At 35.7% G+C, this 17,267-nt stretch overlaps 2 protein-coding genes across 2 annotated transcripts; one reads left to right on the top strand and one right to left on the bottom strand.

Moving 5' to 3' along the window:
* The first annotated feature begins 624 nt into the window (after positions 1 to 624).
* Positions 625 to 6,055, top strand: LOC145592678 (GDSL esterase/lipase WDL1-like). The gene is made up of 6 exons (XM_081649185.1): positions 625 to 1,008; positions 2,149 to 2,226; positions 4,395 to 4,535; positions 4,956 to 5,032; positions 5,117 to 5,266; positions 5,490 to 6,055. Exons 1-6 carry the CDS (start codon positions 898 to 900, stop codon positions 5,701 to 5,703), a joined length of 771 nt encoding a protein of 256 aa, XP_081505311.1. The 5' UTR covers positions 625 to 897; the 3' UTR covers positions 5,704 to 6,055.
* A 178-nt stretch (positions 6,056 to 6,233) lies between these two features.
* Positions 6,234 to 15,807, bottom strand: LOC145590695 (ATP-dependent DNA helicase homolog MER3-like). The gene is made up of 27 exons (XM_081647101.1): positions 15,740 to 15,807; positions 14,823 to 15,006; positions 14,221 to 14,382; positions 13,892 to 14,129; positions 13,775 to 13,811; positions 13,633 to 13,679; positions 13,295 to 13,332; positions 13,097 to 13,118; positions 12,790 to 13,002; positions 12,530 to 12,686; positions 12,388 to 12,439; positions 11,084 to 11,155; positions 10,896 to 10,945; positions 10,692 to 10,809; positions 10,555 to 10,618; positions 10,334 to 10,417; positions 10,074 to 10,199; positions 9,797 to 9,993; positions 9,517 to 9,705; positions 9,186 to 9,434; positions 9,041 to 9,090; positions 8,815 to 8,832; positions 8,254 to 8,336; positions 7,624 to 7,819; positions 7,441 to 7,478; positions 7,023 to 7,355; positions 6,234 to 6,947 (listed from the first exon to the last, which is right to left on the bottom strand). Exons 1-27 carry the CDS (start codon positions 15,805 to 15,807, stop codon positions 6,364 to 6,366), a joined length of 3,669 nt encoding a protein of 1,222 aa, XP_081503227.1. The 3' UTR covers positions 6,234 to 6,363.
* Positions 15,808 to 17,267: the final 1,460 nt, after the last annotated feature.

Genomic DNA, 17,267 nt, shown 5'->3' with positions numbered 1-17,267 from the left:
ATTGGTTGGAACCGGGTCCTAAAATTCGGAACCGGAATTGGAATTGGTTTAACCGGGTCCCAAATTTTAGGAATTGGAATTGGAACCACCGGGTACCGGTTCCGGGTATCCACTTATGTATGTAATTGTTAAAATATAATACAAATTATAATTCTTATTTTAGTTAGTATCATTATTAGTGTTTAATACTTATATTTATATATGCATTAAGCTATTTGTATTCATGTTAGGTATTAATAATACTTTTTTTATCGTACAAATTAGATACATTTAACATATTTTTATTATTTAAAATTTATTTAGTTTAGGATATATTGGATAACCGGGTAACCAACCGGTTCCGGGTCCAAAAAGTTGAGAATTGGAATTGGAATTGGTTATAACCGGGTCCTTAATTTATTACCCGGAATTGGAACCACCGGGTCCAATCTCGGTTCTGGACCCGCCGGTTCCTAACCGGTTCCGGTTCCAATTCCGGGTACCCGGAATTTTTGCTCACCCCTAGCTAGTACATCTCCCACGCCGTCCTAAACCCAGCTCACTTACGGCGTTGATGGGCAAATAGCCTTTTCCCCCTGAAAAATTGACTACGGAATTCATAATAAAATCAAGGTTGAATGCAAATGAATGAAATGGAGGTTGGGAGAGTAGAGTAAAGTAGTATGGTTCTGCAATTGAATACCAAAATTAACAAAAGCCCACGTCGCATTGAATATCCCACCAAATTATGCATCCCTAGTTACTAACTTACTCACTACTCGTACAACACTACTTATTTATTTACTTACTTCTTTCAGTTGTTCTACCCACTTCACCAATAATCTGGATTTTTCTGAAATTTCTGAATCTTTCTTCTCCTCATTTTTCTCTCAAATTCACCAAAATTTTCCCAATACAATGGTGGGACCCGCCAGACCGCAGTTCGTGCTGTTCGGATCATCGATTGTTCAATACAGCTTCAGTAATGGCGGTTGGGGTGCCACTCTTGCTGATATTTATGCTCGCAAGGTTTATTCTCTCTCATTTTTTTTTGTTTAAAGATTTAATTTTTATGTTAGTTTAATGTGAAAGTTGTTATCTTTTGCGGTGAATTTAGGGTGTTGATGAATCAAATGATCTTGTTATAGTTGAAATGATTTGATTGTGAATGATGATTTTCTTTAATGATTGATTATGTATTTCATTGTGTATGTGAAATTTCATTGATATTAGTGTGTTTTTGGTTTGTACTTTGTGGGGTTATGATATGTTGCGTTAAAGGTGTTTTTGTGAGTTTGTTTTGATATTAATATTTTAAGGTTGTACAGCGTTTTCTTAGGAAATGAAACAGGATTGACATATGTAAGTCATGTAGAAGGATGTTTGTAATGCTTTCAGGGCCAATGCTACATGGGTATTTTGTTTTTGGTTTGATCGTAGTCATGAGACGGAAAATGTCACCATTCAACCGTCTCACACTTATGCTTTATAGATTAATGGCTCTCCTAGGCAACAACAATGTTACTTTACACAAGTTGTTGGGCAAATAGCTTCTAAAAGAGGCTTTTTTTTTTATTAATATAATTAAAAGGGTAGTAGGATGTTGATTGGTAGTATGAGTATGACCTGTTAAAATTATTAATGCTAGTTCACATGTTCAATCAACTCACCAATATGGTAAATGTGTAGCAAGCTTTGAGTATGGGCTTTTTTGTAGGGGAAAAAAACATTGAAATTTAAAGGCATGTGATATCCTAAGAGTTTGGTCATTACATGTCATCATCAAGCTTGCTCTAATGGCTTGAGTGTTTTCTTGCCATAGTCTGGCTGCTTAGTTGCTCCTCATTTTCCTGAGGAGATTTGCATTTGACTGTCTATGTTAATTGAGCTGGTGTATATTGACTCTCATGCTGAATTGCTTCTTTATTTTTCTTACCCTCTTTCTAGGGAGAAATCTAGCGAAATGTTCACTTCAATAGAAGAAGAATTCCTTGTGGAGTATTGATATAACTACTGATGACAATCTTGTTTTAATGTACTTTGCGGCTATGTTGGTTCTTATACCATGGTTATTTAGCTTTAAACATCCCACATCACGTCCAGTTTCATCATAGCCATTCCTTATGTACTCATTTGCTTTTATTAAATCTTGGCTTCTGATATATACAGGCAGACATTTTTGTGCGAGGATATACTTGCTGGAACTCTCGTCGCGCACTGGAGGTCCTTGATCAAGTTTTTCCAAAGGTAATTCTATCATTATTGGTATTCTTTTTGTTGCAAACACTTTTTTTGAGCCACCTCTTTATGTGAGATCCAACTGTAACTACTGTGAATGGAAAACTGAATGAGTCTTACATTATGAAAAGCTGGTGTCATCTTACAGGGACTATTAGAGAATGATTTACAAGCCAATTAGCCAAGGGTATTTGCTGGTTTTAGACAGATGATATAGATGAGCTTATGTGTCTTTGAATGTAAGGAGATAGTGTGAAAATTAGAACAAATGAATGATGTATATCCCAAAAGATAACATAAAAGCTGTGCACATTAATCAGAATCCGTAACTATTATGGCTTTTTGTTCATTACAATTGGAGGAATGGGCATGTTTGAGAGATATTTGGCAGTTGGGTGGACTGGCTAATTACTCATAGTGAAATTGTTTTAGTGATTTGGTACTTGAGAGAAATATGTTATTGGAAGCAGGGATTATTCCATGTCTTGTGTCATGCTGTCTAGGAAGTAGTCCACGTAAGGGTCATTGGAGATCATCATAATGCATGCCTTAGAGAGTGGAATTTGATGCTAAAACCTATTGTATCCTCGGCCTCTATTGTTTCTTAGGTTAAGGCCTCATTGGCAATTACCGTCTTCCTTGAATAGAGAAGATTTTGCTTTAAGTAGAGTGGCTATAAGCAGCCACATGCTCATCTCAGAGGGCTGTTTGTGTTATGGATTGAGCATTGTAGGTCTGAAAAACTGCTGCTGTAGCTTTTGAGTTCCCTGCCAGATGAATTGTGAAGAAATACTTGTAGAATTGTTGCTATTGTGCTGAGCTTCTGCCCTAATCAATTATTGCTTTTTTTGGTTAATAATTTTTGTTTATATGTTAAACGTAATTCAATAACAATTATCTCCTTGAATTTGTTAGACACATCATGCTCATCACTCATCAATCCTGAGAATCTGGTTGAAGATTGTCATTTTCATAATTGCAACTGTCAGTTTCTTAATTGCTAGTCCTGTTATGAATCCGACAAGATGGAGATTCTGTAGATCTGCTTCTAAAATAAATAGCAGACTTGTGACCCTTTTATGATCCTTGCTGAAATTACCTTGATTAAATTTTTTTTTTTTGACCCCCTTTTCCCTGAGGACAGGTATTTGAATGCCCCTGCTAATACAAATATTGTATCTTTTCAATTTGTGAGGTGGCTTGTTATCCATCTGTCTGTTTGGCTTATTGGGTCAGTTCTGCCGAGCTGTATGGGCCGTGTAGCTTATCACTTATGTGATACAGAGTACGAGTATTCTGTTTCATTTGTTTTTAAATTGGGAAATTTTACATGGTGGTCATTTAATTATTGATTTTTCTATACAGTGGGATTTTTTTTTGGTCTTATTCTAAAGAGTGACCCTATGATTTTGTATACATCTCTAAGACTCTAACATGCCCTTATTTTGATGTTTGATTTTGGTGTTTCTAACCTTAAAGTTAAATAAATAAAATTACTACCTAGTGGTTAGAGATGGGTTGTTTTGAGTGGGTGGGGGTGGTTTTGGGATGGGGTAGGTTGTTTCGGCTGGGTGGGTGGTTTGGGGTGGGTTTAAGGTGAGGTTGGGTGATTAGTGGGTGTGGGTGGGGAAGGCGGCGGCTGGGTGGCAGTGGGGCAGCTAGGCGGCGCCGGTGGTGGTTGGATTAATTAAGAGGGTAAGTTAATAATTTTACTTATTTATGTTAAAAATTGACCATAAAACACCAAATGTTAGCCATAAAACATCCATTAGGGCACGTTACAGATAATATGCACAAGTAGATGGTACCTTAGGATTTGGCCATAAAACACCATATACAAAGTGAAATAATTAGAGGCCACCATGTGGAATTTCCCTTTTTAATTGATGCTGAAAAAACTCCGTCCCCTTTGCCTCTATTGTCCCTCTTTTGCTTTATCATTGTCTTTCTGTGGTTAGATTTATGAAATTTGACTTGTTAGACAGCTTTCCTTTTCTACAAAGTATATTGCAAAGGATGTCTTTAGCTGTGTTTGTGTTGCATTATAGTCCACATGAGAAAATGTGTACTGCTCTGCCTTTGACGTTCATTCTTTGTTGATTGTTCACATATATCAATGACTTATAATTGCACTTCCAGCTAAGATTTTGACCTTGATTTTATATTTTTGACTCTAGGATGCTAGTACTCAACCTTCATTGGTAATAGTGTACTTCGGAGGTAATGATTCGATGGGCAGCCACCCATCAGGCCTTGGCCCTCATGTGCCGCTTTCAGAATACGTTGAGAACATGAGAAAGATTGCTACTCATATTAAGGTGTTGCTGCCTTCTTTGCTTTTTGAGAAGTTTTAGCTCTTATGCTGTGTACATTGTACTCCATATATTATATGTAATTATCACTGTATAAAGCGGGTTTTTGAGGGCCTGAGGCTGTAATATAGTCTGCCCTTTTCTTTCAATCATCTCAAATTCTGCATCTTAAGAAGCTGTTCATGTGATGAGATTTCTCTTAAGATTAAAAGTCTCTAAGGAAATGGCAACAATGAGCAAAGATTGGATTTATATGCCAAAATTATACTTCACCTGAAGTTCTCATTTAAACAACTGAAGGACTTATAATTTTCTGCAAATTATTCTGTTTCTTAGTCTTCTTGCAACTACACTGCATATTATGTTTATTTGAATCCTTTGTTCCTACATATTATCTGAAGTCTAATATAAGTGTCTGCAAATTAGGGTCTTTCAGATACAACACGGATTATTTTCCTTAGTAGTCCTCCGGTGAATGAAGACCATATTCGAGAAAACAGAAGGTTCTCCTTTTAGACCTCTTCTTTTGTTTAAACTTTCTACATCACAGGATTATAATTTTGAAGTAGGTGTTTCTGTTGAACCAGTATATATCTATCAGAGCTACATCGATCAAATGAACAATGTCAAAGATATTCTGAAGCTCTGATAGAGCTATGCAGGGAAATGGATTTAAAAGTGATTGATCTTTACTCTGCAATCCAGAAGAGGGAGGACTGGTTGACAGCTTGTTTTACGTAAGTTTGATAATTTTCCTGCTTTGACCTCTAACTAAACTGTTTTGAAGACTTTCACTTGCTGCTTTAATCCTGAATTATTTTCGCATGCATTCAGCATTGAATTATCATTGAAAAACTTACTAAATTTAGAATGTGACCAATTATTTTGGTAAATTATATAAAGACTTAAACTATTACAAAGAAAAGTATCTCAACTTTATGTTGATTTTGTACTTGGCAGAGATGGGATACATTTCTCTGCCGAAGGAAGCAATGTATTGGTAGAAGAGATACTGAAGGTGCTCAAGGAAGCAGACTGGGAGCCGAATTTGCATTGGAAATCCATGCCAACTGAATTCGCTGAAGACTCCCCATACTATATGGTTTCTATTGATGGGACTAAGGCATTAAACGGGTCAGACTGGACATTTCACCGGAAAATTCAGTGGGACTGAACTGTTTTAAGGATTTTTCTGCTGCCTCTTCTAAGTATACATCCTTTTCAGGATCGAGTATCTTTAGCAGAAGTGGCTGCTTTAGCTTGGAGATAGTAGTTGGATGAATGGCCTAATACTGGCTCATATTTACCTCGATCATAATTTTATTATATACAGTGAACAAGAAATTATTTGTCGTCGGGGCCCCTACATCGTAGTATAATTGTGGCTTATGTAGTTCTACTGCTTTCTTTACAGTTATCTTGTTCTTAGTTGATTGTAGACATCTACTCTCATCTTCTGTGGAATCATTGGAATAGATATTTGCTTATTCTGTAATCAAATTGTGCATGTGGTAGCTTGCAAAGTACAGCACCAGTTTCTGCCTTTACGATATTAACCGTAATTAGATAAATAATACAAGTACGACTGTACGAAGAATCATATACTACGTAGATTTGATAGGTTCCTTAAAAGAACAAAAAATGAGAACAAAATTTTCGTATCATATTCACATTTTATACTACTGTATTAATTTTGACGACTATTTATATTAATATAACCATTATTATATGTAGTATTATCTTTAACAAAAAAACTGTTACTATATTAGAAATGACTACTGTACTTTTTACGAGCCAGATCAGGTTGAATCCAAGAAATAAATCAGGCTAAAAATCAGAGAAATGAGAAGACACTCTTGAATCCGAGAAATGAGTTGACATCCCTGGTTCTGTCCCCAGTTTCAAGTGAACAGCTTCCTCGACTTGCTTCCATTAGATGATTTAGTGTGGTACCGCTTTTAGGCTCTGCAGAATCGCCTGGAGGCTCGTAGTGGACATCTTTCCTTGACAGTGAAGAGTTGAGAGATGGATTAGCATTATATGTTCTGTTGGGTTGATTGTTGAAGAGGTCAAACGGAAGATCCAATGATTTTCTTGAAGTTGAAGATGCACACTTCATGTCCTTAAAGGTTCCTGCAGGCGAATGTACAGTGTACTCATGCTCAATTGTTTCGGGATCAGAAAAGATCAGAGAACCAACTGGAGGTTCATATGACTTTTTCTCATTGGCAACATTCAGATGACCCAGTGTTTGCTCCTTGTCAGAAAAGTTCCCTTGTACTCCAGCAGAAAACCCTTCTTTGGTGTTTGATGTATTGATCACTGGTAAATTTTTGGACCTTTTCCTAACATGATCAAGTATATGCTCAAGTCTTCGGACTTCTTTTCTGTTTACTTCTATTCGAGAATGAAATACGCCTGATACAACATAAAACGAAGGTTAAATTGCGCATGAGGTGCAGAATTGAAGTTGTAGTGATCGTGTTATTTTACCTGCCGACTCTTCAACATTATTGGTCCCTTGATTAACAGTTGCATCTCCATTGATGTCTAGATGGCCACTGTACTGTCTTTTTAAATTAACCATATGTTGATTGACAGTATTTCCCTCAACTTCTTCAGAATATTCAATCATGCCAGGAGAAACATGCTGCTCTACACAAATACTCTTTGTTGGCAAAGTTGAAGCTTCAGACGTAGTAAAATTAATGGCACTGGACTTCTTTATGGCAGGGAAATCATTGGCCTTTTTACGAATGTGATCAAAGATTGTACTCCCAGATATAATCTTGCAGTCATCCTCAGCAGCTTTACCATCAAAACTACCTTCAAGAACACACCTCAACACAGATTTTAGTATCCATAAACAGAAAACAAAGTGAATATGAGGTTTTAGTGTTTTTAGCCATACCTTCATCTGGCTCATCATCTATGAGTTTAAAAGAGGGCCTGTCAAAACAAAGATTCAGAAGTAAGAAACAAATGTCAACTATGCCAGTATTTTCCCTAATTTTTCGTGTGTGTGTGTGTTGGTGTTTGGGGGGGGGGGGGGGGGGGGGGGGGGCAGTGCCAAGCAAGATTAAAGTTCAGTTACATGTCATCAATTTTTTTATTGACTTTGGTTCGGGTTGACTGCTCCTTGGCTTGTTTTACACTTCCCCTAGTGCTTTTGAGTGGAGAAGCTTCTGCAGGAGGTAGGACAGAGGAAGATCTCTTGGTTCCAAGTCTAACAGTCACATTTGACTTGATCCCTTCAAGGTGCTCAATCTGATGGTGTATATCAATACCAACTGCATGGAGTACAGCATAATATAATTTCACGTTTATGTACCAGAGTGTGCAGAAATACAAAAGAGCTCCCACCCCCAGATGAAGCTACTTCCTCTGTCCCATTTTATTTGCTTGATTTGTCAAAACATGAAGATCAACAACTTAGTCTGCACAATAGTACAACTACCCAAATCTACACTTTGCTAATTACATGGCAAGTGCGAAATTTGTAAAAACGGTTTTGTGATTTCCAAATGGCTCTTAAATTTTCCAAAGTCAATTCATGACCCATCTATGATGAATGTAAAAGGAAAGGAGCATCATCAAATTATCTGAATCCAGAAAATCCTAACAAGAAATAACAATTAATAAAGTAAACAAAACGAGACAGGGAATGGCAACATATAAGGAAAAAAAAAAAAAGACATTTATATGTTAAGATCAGAAGTCTTACTGAATTCTTCAAAAACCAAATTAGCCTTTACAGTTGATTTTCCTTGTAGATGGTTTGGCAAAACCACTGTCGTCTGGTATGGGCTGTAAACAAAAGAAATTATCTCCAACAACAGATGCAAGAAGGTAGCAACTTTCACCAACTAATTTGACTCTTGTATCTCCAACAACAGATTCTTGTATTTTTAAAGAAATTATCTCCAACAACAGATGCAAGAAGATGCAGAGAATACAAGGAAATACTTTGACTTACAGCACGGAATAAAAATACAAGAATCTGTTCTTTAAAAATGAAATTTTCTGATATTTCAGGAAGCCTCAACAAGATAATTACATCTGAAGTGAATGAGCATCTCAGCCTATTAATTTCAACTTTTGTGATAGTAACATGTTTTTTATAAGTGTTTATCTCACAGCTACACTCCCAAAAGAAGTTTGAGATAAATATACAATCATGCCATTGGCTAATGGCATTCCATATGTTCATAAGTTATCAAAGAAATGAGCCATTTGAAGCTTAATATTTTGCAGCCAAATAAAGTGAGAAATTGAGTGATCATACCTGAGAAAATCGTCCACCCTGCCACAATATTTGAAGAGTATTAATACAGTTTTATCACTATTATGAGAATGACAGGTCATAGCACATATTTTCAGGAAGTTCAGTAATATGGTAAAAACAGCTTCTTGTGTTTTCCTCTTTATGCAAACCACCCAATCATAAAAGTAATGCCTCAAAATAATGGGTGATGAATAGATGAAATGATTTCAAGTGAAACTAGTATCACCTGATTTTCTCATGGTAGATGATCATATTTTCCTCTTCCATACCAACAACCTGCAAAGAATGAATTCCCAAACCAGCCATCCGAAATTTAGTACACCAGATTTTGTTTTATATCAAAACTTAAAAATCAATTCCAAATAATTTACCATATCAGCATAATGCCGTTTGTTAGATTGGGCCTGTGTCAGCCTAGTCAAAGTTACTGCCAGCTTGGGCTTTCCTTGCCCCTGGCCTTCAGTTGCCTCAATCTTCATCTCAACTTTTGGAGGCAAAGAAAGTAAAGACTCCTTAATATGATCTCCAAATGGAAATTTCCGATTGGCAACAATTTCTATTCTCCTAGGATCAGCTTCAGCAAGGGTCTCAAATGAAGTTATTCCCATAGAATGCAATGCCTGAGCATAAAAGCAGTTTGCAATCTTAACCCTAGAGTAAACTTTCCATCAGCATCTCAAAGCATATATGGTGTCTAGTTACCTTTGCCGTCACCATTCCAATGCCAGGTAATTGCTTCAACAAGTAAGGACAGCTATCCCACAGTTTATGATGTAGAGATTTTGCAAGAGCGATAGAGTTCAATGCTCCTTTATAGTTCTTTTTAAAGAAAAAGTACTCTTTCATGCACTTGGCAATTCTACATCCATTTGAGCATATAGAATTTGCATCCTGTATGAACATGAACCAGAGCACAGTGCATAAGACGGAGGTCAACCCAGTCATAAATAGACTGAATTCAAGAAGTAACATATAACCAGACCTGGCTTAAGGATAAATCATGGACCAGAGGATCTCCAGTCAAGCAATCATTGACCAAAACAAATATTTTCTCTTCCCTTGTCTGAATGCGCTTTTTCTTTTTCCCTTTGTCTCCAAGGATGTGAAAACGAAGGCGGCCATCTTTGTCAGCATTGACATCATTTAGAAGCTTTTTCTCATTACGTCTAAGCTGTATCCCTATATTCACCAACCAAGGGAATAAATCAGCACTCCATATTGCAGGAAATCGCACAAAAATTAATATACTCCATACATACAAGCTAACTCCTCTGCTCGGCAAACAATATGAAGTGCATCTTCTAGGCTGCAGTTTGATTGAGTCTGCATAATGTATTTCATCGTGTTGAACTTCAAATAATACTTCGTCATCAATCTTCCAGGCTCTGAAAGTTTATTCAGCAAAGCTCGTTAGTGCACTAACCTGTCCCCCCACCCCCATCTTTAATGGTGAAGAGAGGATACAATCATGTGAGGCATAAGATTATATTGAAAAATTCTATTTATGAGCCAAGCCTACCTAGTGGCTTCAAGAGGAAACCGTCTTCATCAGTCCAGATCAACTGGTTTCTTGATAACTCGCTGACTTTCTTAACACAAATATCTGTGACAGTCATATGTACCATTGGATAAGATCTAAAATATATTACTGTATGGAATGTAGTTATACTATCGCAAACAGCAAAAAAAAAATAAATAAATAAATAAAGAAAAAGAGAGAGAGAGCAATGAAACTAGTACCTTGCATATGACTCTCAATACGGTCTCTAGAAATCCCTTTCTGAATAGCATAAGTCTCTGGGTTCTGAAAGTACTGAAAGAATTAGCTAAGACAATTGTTACAGAGTGATCAATGGTATATATTTCAAGATACTTGCCTTTTTCATCCTGACATACAAGTATGAACACTTTATCCATTCAATTGCCCGTGTAATGTCAGGGATAGTTAGTTGTACTATTTCCGCAGTCAAATGCTCCATTATGCAAGAAAGTAATCTAGCAGTAGAGAAACTATAACATATAAAAATTATATACATTAAGTATAGAACTATGCATTATGAATTTTGAGGGTCCATACATACTGTGATTCTACAACTTCACATCCATTCAAAAGATTTTCATACAAATGTACCTAAAAGAAACGTGTAGCATGAGCAGTTTAAAAATTAGATTAAGGATAAACATTAATAAAGATAAAACTAGGAAAGAGTACAAGTAAGAAGTACAAATTTGATCATTATGGGCTAGGAGAGATCAGGTTATGACTGACTGTTTCCCTTCTTGTCATGATGATAACCAGTCCTGTATCGTCAAAAGGTGGACGACCAGCTCTACCACACATCTGCAAGGTTACCAGATTACGTCAAACGTGATAAAAATAAAGATACACCTGAAGACAACAGATTCAGAACGGGGATCTGTAACAACAATATTATTTTCTTTTCTCAAGGGAAGAATGCTGAACTTTATGTCTGAACATTTAGAATTTCTTAGTTGAGTTATAAACTGAACAATATCCATGTCTTTTGGAAGCTGAAGAAATAACACTGACCAGCCAAGCATAATAATTTATGGAATACCAACTCTTTGATCAGTTTACTGCCAATTCTTTACTTGAGTTATTGAAGACTTTACAAGAACCCTGTTAATTGTCTGAAGTGATTATATTGCCGAAAATAATACCTACTCTTCATTGTTTCAGAATAATCCCAAGAGGTGTTAAAAATTTCATTTCTATGGAAAAAAAATAAATCATTAAAAGAAGATACAATTTATTAAAAAATTCACCACTTTCTTTTCTCCATCTCACTTGCTTCTAAAAAGCTTTGAACCTTTGCAAATCCAACTCTTCATTCCACCACAAGTATCCATGTTAGATACTCAACACTTCAACATGGCTATGAGCACTTGACAGTTGACGCTTACTTTTACAACCCTAGAAGAATTATCCGAGACAAACAAGAATATCTAGTCCAAGTATCAAAGCTGTAAACTCCCTCCCTTAGTAGGCAGAGCCACATAGCTGTTTCTCATATAAAAGTGAAAATTATAGCACCAGTTTCAATATTTTGGTTTCTGTGTATTGGTAAGTTGACGTTTAGGTTATTAAGATTCTTAAGTGTCTTACTGACTTAATTATATGAGCCTTAATTACTAAAATGAGTGAGTGACAAACTGTTGCTTCCCTAATTCAAAGTGAACAAAGGGTTCACGTTTTATTTAGCGTACAAAGATTGCACCTTAAAAGGTCTCACTTGGTAAGATAAATTAATAATTTCGGTAAACAGGTGCAAAATATTGAGGGGTTTTTAACTTCACAATTTCTCACTATGTAATACTTTTTAAAAGGTTTTGTAGATTAGATAATATACAACAAATGTCTTTCCAATTTTGATAGCCAAGTGATTATAAAAAGGATTATGCAGCCTAGTGTCCACACAAAAGTAGAAGATTGTAGGAATAATCCCAATAACACAAGGGACCCTGGATGGAATGTCTTTATAGATGGAACAGAACTACATATTCAGAAGTCAAATAAAAAGTTGAAACAGTCATGTGTAATTAATGATATACCTGTAAAACAATGGATCTGTCATACTCCGTGTAGCTGCCTTTTTCCTTATTACTGGAGATAAAGGTACCCAAAGATCAAAGACAGTACTATTTTCAATATTTCATTCTATTTTTTTTTTTTAAAAAGGATGTGTAAACATACTAGTGCTGTGTAGACTTGATCACCACTGTATGTGCCGGTAGGTTGATTCCATGTGCTAGCGTGTTTGTTGTGCAAAGAACTTGAATATCACTATTAAGGAAAAGATTCTCTACAAGGTTTCGATCCTTCATGCAAAGACCGCCGTTGTGATAACCAACTGTAAGCATCCAATAGGCTTGTGAACAAAATAGATGTCCAGCATAACCAAACATTGAGACTAAATATTTTTAAAATGGTTTCCGATTAGGTCAAATTTATACCACCATAGGGAATGTATGATTGCAGCTGTTTATCACTGCATGACAATGAAGCTTCTCGCAATCTCTCTAGTTGCTCATTTGTCTTGATGAATGGATTTGAATACCCAAGGGTCATGGCTGTCTGAGAGATCTTCTGTGCTGCTTCTTGTGCTCCCTTTCTGGTCGAACAGAAAACTAAAGCAGATTTTCCTCTAGAATACTGCATCAAAATATCTGCAAAAAAATTTAAACATTCTAATGAGTTTGAAGTAGAAAAAACTATTAAAATTAGTTAACTCTGACTCTAAGCTATATGGCTTAAACTTACCAAAGATGTAGTTTTGGAGGCGCTGGAAGAGGGCAACAAAGTAAAAATCAGCAATGACAGCAACATAAAGTGGAAAGTCAGATAAACTCCCATAGCTTCTAACTAGCATGCCAAAGAAATTTACTCTATGAACAAAGCAATAGAACAGTGTATCTGGTTAAATAATCAGTTTGCTTTTAGTCAGATTAAGACTCATGCCTTTTCGAAGAGAAAATCATTTTTGGCTGCTGCATACCCTATAAAAGACATTGATAGATGAAATAAGAAGCAGGACATCAAATTTATAATAATGGGGGGAAAAAAACAAACAAACAAAACAAAACAAAAAACTAATGATAGAAGAAAGGCGTGAATGGAAAACTCGTATGATAAATAAAGTAACAGGTAGATAGCCTAAACATTGACCTATCATGCTGAGAAACTCTTCCATTATCATTTACATGATATTTGAGCAAAATAAAACAAGAATTTGCATTTTTTTTTAATTCCCAGTCAAGTTATGAGCTAGAATATCAGGTACAAAATTTTGCAAATACCAAGAACTTTGGTAGTCAGTTTTACAGGTCTCATTTCTTCACCAAACCTGCAGAATAGCATAAAACAAATGAGATGTGTAATTGTTTAAAATTTGAACAAAATATCACCAGTCAAATTGGGTGATAGGAGATCATGAAACACCTTTTCATTCCTTGAGGAGGAACCACTAGCCACTCCGCTGCAGAGAGGATCATTATCCATCATCAAATTATATACAACCAAGTTCTAACAAACAAGAAATGTTCAATTAAAGTGTACCTAGGTCCTCCAGATTTGGAATTGTAGCTGAAACAGCTATAAATCGTACATGAGCCAGGGGGCTTGATTTCATTTCAGGTCTGCAAGAAAGCATTTTAATCCTGCTCACTATTGCTTCCAAAGCAGCACCACGTGGGTCATTTAATAGGTGAACTTCATCGATGAACAGAAGTCCTATGTCACTGAAAAAACTCAAGCCACCATCTTTTATTTTATAGCGAGTCACAGCATCAAATTTCTGTGAAAGACAAGGGTGCAAACTATCACTTATTACATCTTATGAAAATATACTCTGGGATACTAGAAGTCTAGGAATATATCATGTGTACCTCAGGAGTTGTTAGAATTATGTCTGCTTCTTGAATATTCTTTGTATTGTACGAATCATTGTCCCCAGTCATCTCAAGGCAATTTATGCCCCAAGCACCTAGCTTCCAATCCCAGTCCCTAAGCTTCTCTTGTACCAAAGCCTTGGAAGGTGCTATATAGATCTGTCAAGAAGCAATAATATTAATCAATAACTGATATGGAGAAAAATAAACAAAATGAAGCACACACTGATCTTAATTCTCTCGTGAACATAGGGTCATGCAGTACTCCAGTGTAATGATGATTAATGAAAGTATTTGATGCTTATAGGTAGTGATAGAAGAAAAACCATTCAGGGAGTAATATTCCAGTACTCAATTAAGAAAAGCAGAAGCATCCACCCAACCACCACAATTCGCTGCAGATTAGAGGATTAAATTGACTATATCGGTTCAGCTTAGATATTATGGAAGTTTTACCAGTAATGCCCAAGACGTTCATGTCATAAATGGGAAGAAAGTCTCAAGTGTTTCATATTAACTTGAAAAAAATTCAGGAAGCGTAATACAAGGTACAAACAATTACAGATCAACCAAAGGGAAACCAGCCATTGAAAAGTTACCGTTTTCAGGGTGCCCTTCACATGGATGAATCTCCCGTCTGCTGAAAGAAACTTTGAGAGGAGCCTTAAAATGCACAGCTCAAATATCACTGTTTTACCGCTTCCAGTTGGTGCAGAAACGACCATATTCACATCGGAGAGGAAACAGCAAGGAAAGCATTCACTCTGCAGAGAATTGAAATATCTACCACCATACAGAGACGCAGAATCTCAGTGCAGTTACAATAAACCAATAATAAACTTAGCGCACCAAAATAAACACTCATAAGTAGTTCTTGTAAGACAGAAGGAATTCGTCACGTATGGAAAGATATACATACGGCTATAGTGAAAAAGACAAAATGGGATACATTAGCACAGAAAATGTAGTCATATATAAACATTTAAAAAAAAAAGTATGGTGTTCATTTCATAAAATGAGCCTCGTGGCTACAAATAAAACCAATAAGCAAAAAATACATGAACTACTATCTGTAAAATTAAAAACCAAACTATACAGGATTGACATGTATGAATCAAAGCGGCAATTCATAAAAACAACAAATCAGAACCTATTAATGCAAGGAGAACAAAAATACTATTCCATATCGAACCATCAATATAATGATGAAGATGACGATGATCAAAATAGCAAGTAAGATGAAAATATATCATAATTTTGAAATTTCGAAAGTTCATCCTCAATTCATAAATCAAAGACACATAAATCAAATCCAAAAAAGTATGATTCACAACAAATTAATCATAAATGAATCACGAATAATAATCATAATACTGCCAAATTCTAAGTGTTCAAACTAAAATTAGCGTGGAAATGAAGCAAAAATCAAAATCAAGGCACGAAAACCAACATGTTAGTCGTAACTAAAAATCAATTGCGCAGGAAAAGTAAGATACTTTAAGATTAAGCATAGTACCTGAAATTGAAGGTTGATCTGAAAGGAGCAGGCAACTCCAACACTGACCTAAGGTCGTACGATTCCATTATTTCGCGAACTTAAACCCTAGAAAATCAACCAAACACAGAAAATCAACCATAATTTAAGTATTGATCATGAATTGTAGCGACGAACATCGATTGAGTCTAATTTACAAAATGTGGTTCAATTTAGGGTTTCTCGCAATAAAAATCGACATGTTACGTAATATTCAACAGAATTACGCCGATCTTATGCCGAATTCTGAAATTAGCAAATTATCAAAATAGAATTCAAAGTAATTCAAACCTGTAATTTGAAAAATAGTTGAAGGTGTGTTGAATTACTGAAGCATATCACCAAATTCAAAGAGAGAGAGAGATTTTGAACAGAGAGAATCACCTGATGTTATGAGTAGCGCAGAAGCTGGCAAATGAATTGAATGTCGAAAACTCGACGGAGGTATGAAAAGCTAACGACTGAAGGCGCCAAAATTTGTATGCGTCGTTTCCTCTTTCAATCGTTGTGTGCGCGCTTAAATAAACCCAGCAAAAGTGAAAAACGGCAAAATCATTCTTTTAGTGAGGGTGTTTTGGTCCTATTTGAGTTATTTATTTAGTACATTACTTATTTGCTCCTCCCGTCTCAAAATAACGTCATTTATTTGACAATTCCGTTAGATTAGCTACCTAGCCGGTTTTTTTTTTTTTTTCTATTCTTTGGGGTGGTTAGAGAGCTATAAGGACGAAGGTGAGAATCGAACCCAAGATCTCTCACTGTCTACCTAGCCGATTTATAGTGATTATAAATAATAAAATAACGCGTGTAAGTAAAGACGTGTAAGTAGCATTGCTAAGATAATTTGACAATATATAATAAAATAACACAATTACTCACTTTTGAGGTACGTGGCACATATAAAAATTTGAAGTGGATATATTTTACGCCTAACAACAACTATTTTGACGATAAATCTCAGTCTACATGTTGGGAGTGGAAAATGAAAATTATTTTAGTAGGTGTAAGTGTAACACTTTGTGGTGTTTGTATCATAAAAGCAAGTTTAGCCCTAAATTTTAAACTTGAATGTGACATCATCTTCGGTAGTTCCCATTAAAAATATTATCATCAAATTCTTGTTAAGAGTTGCACAAATTTAGCACTTTAGCCCTAAGACTCAAATATATGACATATTATATGTAGAAAAGTGTAAAAAAAATGATAATAAAAATAAAAGTAAGGTGGGTCCCAATCTCAAGTCTTAAGTTGAGCCTTGGAATTTCAAGACTCAACTTGAAACTTGCTTGAGATTTAAGAAGAAAAATGGGAAAAATCTTAAACATAAGTATTAAAACTCAAAATGATGATGTCACCCCAAGTCTTAAGACTTGGGGCTAAACTTGCTCTAATATCAAGTGCGTGTCAGTGATTGTAGACAACTCAAAGTTCAAATTGAATTTAAAATTTGATTGACTGAAACCTAAAATGACAGCATACTATAGAATTATAAATTTCTTCCCTGCTTAAG

This window comes from Chenopodium album, chromosome 18 (assembly GCF_948465745.1).
Source record: "Chenopodium album chromosome 18, dcCheAlbu1.1, whole genome shotgun sequence".
NCBI classification, from domain to species: Eukaryota; Viridiplantae; Streptophyta; class Magnoliopsida; order Caryophyllales; family Amaranthaceae; genus Chenopodium; species Chenopodium album.
Note: the sequence above shows the minus strand (reverse complement) of the source record. Positions and strands in the feature narration are given on the sequence as shown.

What these genes read in the sequence shown, in the direction of transcription:
- LOC145590695 (XM_081647101.1), bottom strand. Translation starts at nt 15,807, where the DNA reads ATGGAATCGTACGACCTTAGGTCAGTGTTGGAGTTGCCTGCTCCTTTC. An exon ending in AGATCAACCTTCAATTTCAG is followed by an intron (nt 15,007 to 15,739) that starts GTACTATGCTTA and finishes GTATGGTGGTAG; the next exon opens with ATATTTCAATTCTCTGCAGA. An exon ending in CCGAGCAGAGGAGTTAGCTT is followed by an intron (nt 9,994 to 10,073) that starts GTATGTATGGAG and finishes TGGTGAATATAG; the next exon opens with GGATACAGCTTAGACGTAAT.
- LOC145592678 (XM_081649185.1), top strand. Translation starts at nt 898, where the DNA reads ATGGTGGGACCCGCCAGACCGCAGTTCGTGCTGTTCGGATCATCGATT. An exon ending in TTGATCAAGTTTTTCCAAAG is followed by an intron (nt 2,227 to 4,394) that starts GTAATTCTATCA and finishes TTTTGACTCTAG; the next exon opens with GATGCTAGTACTCAACCTTC. An exon ending in CATATTCGAGAAAACAGAAG is followed by an intron (nt 5,033 to 5,116) that starts GTTCTCCTTTTA and finishes CTGTTGAACCAG; the next exon opens with TATATATCTATCAGAGCTAC.